Source organism: Bison bison, unplaced genomic scaffold (genome assembly GCF_000754665.1).
Source record: "Bison bison bison isolate TAMUID 2011002044 unplaced genomic scaffold, Bison_UMD1.0 scf7180017864492, whole genome shotgun sequence".
Classification (NCBI taxonomy): domain Eukaryota; kingdom Metazoa; phylum Chordata; class Mammalia; order Artiodactyla; family Bovidae; genus Bison; species Bison bison.
In genome coordinates this window covers 3,392,420-3,395,484 of record NW_011495051.1, presented here as the reverse complement: position 1 = coordinate 3,395,484, position 3,065 = coordinate 3,392,420, and the positions used below count along the sequence as shown (strand labels likewise).

Sequence of the window (3,065 nt, the reverse complement as noted above, 5' to 3'; positions counted from 1 at the left end):
AGAGTTTGGCAGGGAGCAAGGCTGGAGTCTCCAGGCATCCCAGAGTATCTCCCAGGCCACTCCTGAGCTCCTCCTGTTCCTGACGAAACTTCAGCTTCATCCTTCACCTGCTTCCCCCTCCAAACTCCTTCAGTCCTACAGTGCATATTCCACCAACTCCGGTCCTGGGGTGACTTTGACTCGGGGATGACAACCACCTCTGGACCTCTCCTCCACACCGGGCTGCCCCACACACAGTGCCTGAAACTTCACTCTGGAAATCTGGGACTCCTGCCCAAGACTCCGTCAGATCTGGGCCCTTCGAATCACCTCTGGATATCAGCTTCCTCCAAAGGGGATCCCCAGAATCCTCTCGGCCCAACCCCCTCCTCTAGCACTCTCTTTCCAGCCTGAGTACCAGAGGCTGGTCTCTGATTCAGGCCTCTCTCTATCCCAAGCCCTCCTCCCCACCCTGTACCCCCTACTCCATGCCCCAAACAGACTCCTCCACCAGGGTCTGGCAGGGGTTTCCTCCCAGGGCACAAGTGCTGAGGTCCCCCAAACAAGTCTTACTCCAATCTCTGGTCTCTGATGCCTCATATTTTCAAATCAAGTCCCCCACAGCTCCAGCGACTTTGTAAACACAAGCCCCCAACCCTATCTCCAAGCACCAGGCCTCCTGAGCACGTCTCAACCTTGACCTTCAGCTCTTCTCCCTTACTGGAACCCTTATCCCTAGACCCCTTCACACATTTCTCCAGGAGCCCCCTCAGAACTTGGCTTCTTGTTGTCCCCTCAAAGATATCCTTCTCTCTGGGATACCTCCTTCCCTTAGTTTGGGCTCTCTCCTCAAATCCCAAATTCCTCAGCTCCCTTCACCGCCTTCAAACTTGAACTCTGGTCCGTCAGCCCCAGGTCCCTCAACAACCATGTCCCTAGGCTCTGGGACCCCAAGAGCGAGTACCCCAGGTTCAGGACACTCCACATCCCCGGAGCTAGGGTTCCTCAGGCCCAAGTTCCCCCCACAGCCCAAGCGGGCGAATTCTTCCAAGTCCAGGACGCCCACACCTCCGAGCTCAGGTTCGCCCACAACCACTGCGCAAGGGTCCTACAGGCTGGGGACCCCCACACCTCGAGGCAAGCGGATCCCCCAGGCTCAGGTCCCCCCAAACTCCGGGCGCGCGGGTTCCTCAGGCCCAGAGCCCCCCAGACCTCCAGTGTGCAAGTCTTTCAGGCCGTGGCCCCTACTGCCCCACCCCCCACCCCCACTCTCCGTCGACTGGCCCATATCCCTCGCGGCCTCACCCGGGCCGGCCAGTGCGGGTAGCCCTTCATCTTGGCGAACACCAGGTCCCCGGGCTTGAAGGCGTGCGGCATACTGGCGGCGGGAGGCCCAGGCCGCGGAAAGCGGCAGCAGCGGCAGCGGCTGCGGCTGAGGCGGCGGCAGCGGGAGGCAAAGCCGGGGGCGGGAGCAGGGCGTCGAGGGGGCGGGGGCGGTGGCCGGGGTAGCGGGTCGGAGCGTGTTTATTGGCCAGCGCCCCGCAGGAAGTCCCGCCTTCCAGTCGTCACGGGCGGGCGACGACGTCGCTCAGAACCACGTGCGGGGATAGAGGCACAACGGGACCAATGAGAAGAGGGGTTGGAGCAGAGCAAGTTAACGGGATTGGATAACGGGTAGATCCCAGGGGGCGTGACCAAGATGCCTAATGGGTGGGGAAGGAGGTTATGGGAGGTGAAAGAGGAAAGGTGGGTGGAGGGAAACAGAGGCTCTCAAAGAGTGAAGAGGCGGGCAGCCAGGGCAGAGGGGCGGGCCATAGACCGCCATGGGAGGCGGGACCTTAAGTAGGAAACATGCCACTGGATAGTACAGGAAAGAAGACCCAATCACTGTAGGGGGCGCGTCGTTGATAGCCTCCCGCGCCTCTGAGGGGGGACAGAATATGGAGTTAAAGGCCATTGGGTACCAAAAGAAAAGCGGCTCAAGGTAGAGAGCGCGCATTGGCTATCACAGGAGGAAGGGCTTAAGCGGTTGTCTGCCATTGGATATAGTAAGAGACAAGGTTCAACTCAAAATAGGGACGCGCCGTTGCCTGCTGTGGGGCGGGGCTTAGGTGTAGGGGCGGGCCATGTGGAGATTTGAGGATAACCACCCCAAAACTGCACAAAACGTTATTTCTTCATTCGCGACAAGTTTGTTGAGCACCATGTTGCAGAGCCACAAAATACCGAAAATACGTGTTAATTCAGTCGAGAAAATTGTATTGAGCCTGGACGAGTTACCTAATCTCAGTTGTCTCCGTCTCCCCACCTGTAAAACGGGATTCATAATGGTACCCATCTTATGGAGGAGTAAAGTTTAAACGGACATCACCACCCCTATACTCTGCCAGACAATAGCAAATACTGGAAGCGCTGAGGTGCTATCTCCCTCGCTCTTGAAGTATTCGAGTTTTAGCATGTAAAAGAAATATCAATTTCTTTATAATTAGGACCCAGGGAAGGGACTAGGGGTAAGATAGGGCGCTTAAGAAAGAGCTAAATAGGACTTCCCAAGAACAGTGGGTAAGAATCCGCCTAACAATGCAAGAGACACTGGTTAGACCCCTGGTCCTCAAGGAAGAATAGCGCCCTCCCCTCCCCGCAACCCCGCCCCAGAGAAAACCCTAGCGCAGCAACCAAGACGCAGTGCAACCATAAATAAATTAATTTTTAAAAAGAAGAAAGAGATGAATAATCAAGGTCCTAATGTATAGCACAGGGAACTATATTCAATAACCTGTGATAAACCATAATGGAAAAGACACATGTAACTGAATCATTTTGCTGTACAGCAGGAATTAACACAACATTGTAAACCAACTATATTCCAATTTTAAAAAAAGAGCTGAGTAATGGCGGAGAATTCGTCTCTCCTGGGGGAACAGAAGGATTTGCTGTAGGAGATAGTAGTTTAACCAGAGAGATAAAAGATGACTAGACACAGGTCCATATAGTAAGGTGGGCGCTGGAAGGGACATTTGAGGTAGAAGGGACAGCAAAAGGGTCCATTGAGGACCTGTCTTGTTCCTTGTGAATATCAGTGACAC

The 3,065-nt window shown here is 54.9% G+C and overlaps 1 protein-coding gene across 1 annotated transcript in view; it reads right to left on the bottom strand.

Annotated features, from left to right (window-relative positions):
* LOC104979692 (hepatoma-derived growth factor-related protein 2) overlaps positions 1-1,438 on the bottom strand; it is a 17,722-nt gene extending 16,284 nt beyond the window's left edge. Inside the window, exon 1 of the mRNA XM_010828155.1 lies at positions 1,285-1,438. Within this exon, the coding sequence (XP_010826457.1) occupies positions 1,285-1,356 (72 nt within the window). The 5' untranslated portion in view covers positions 1,357-1,438. The remainder of the gene's footprint in view (positions 1-1,284) is intronic.
* Between the last annotated feature and the right edge of the window lie 1,627 nt (positions 1,439-3,065).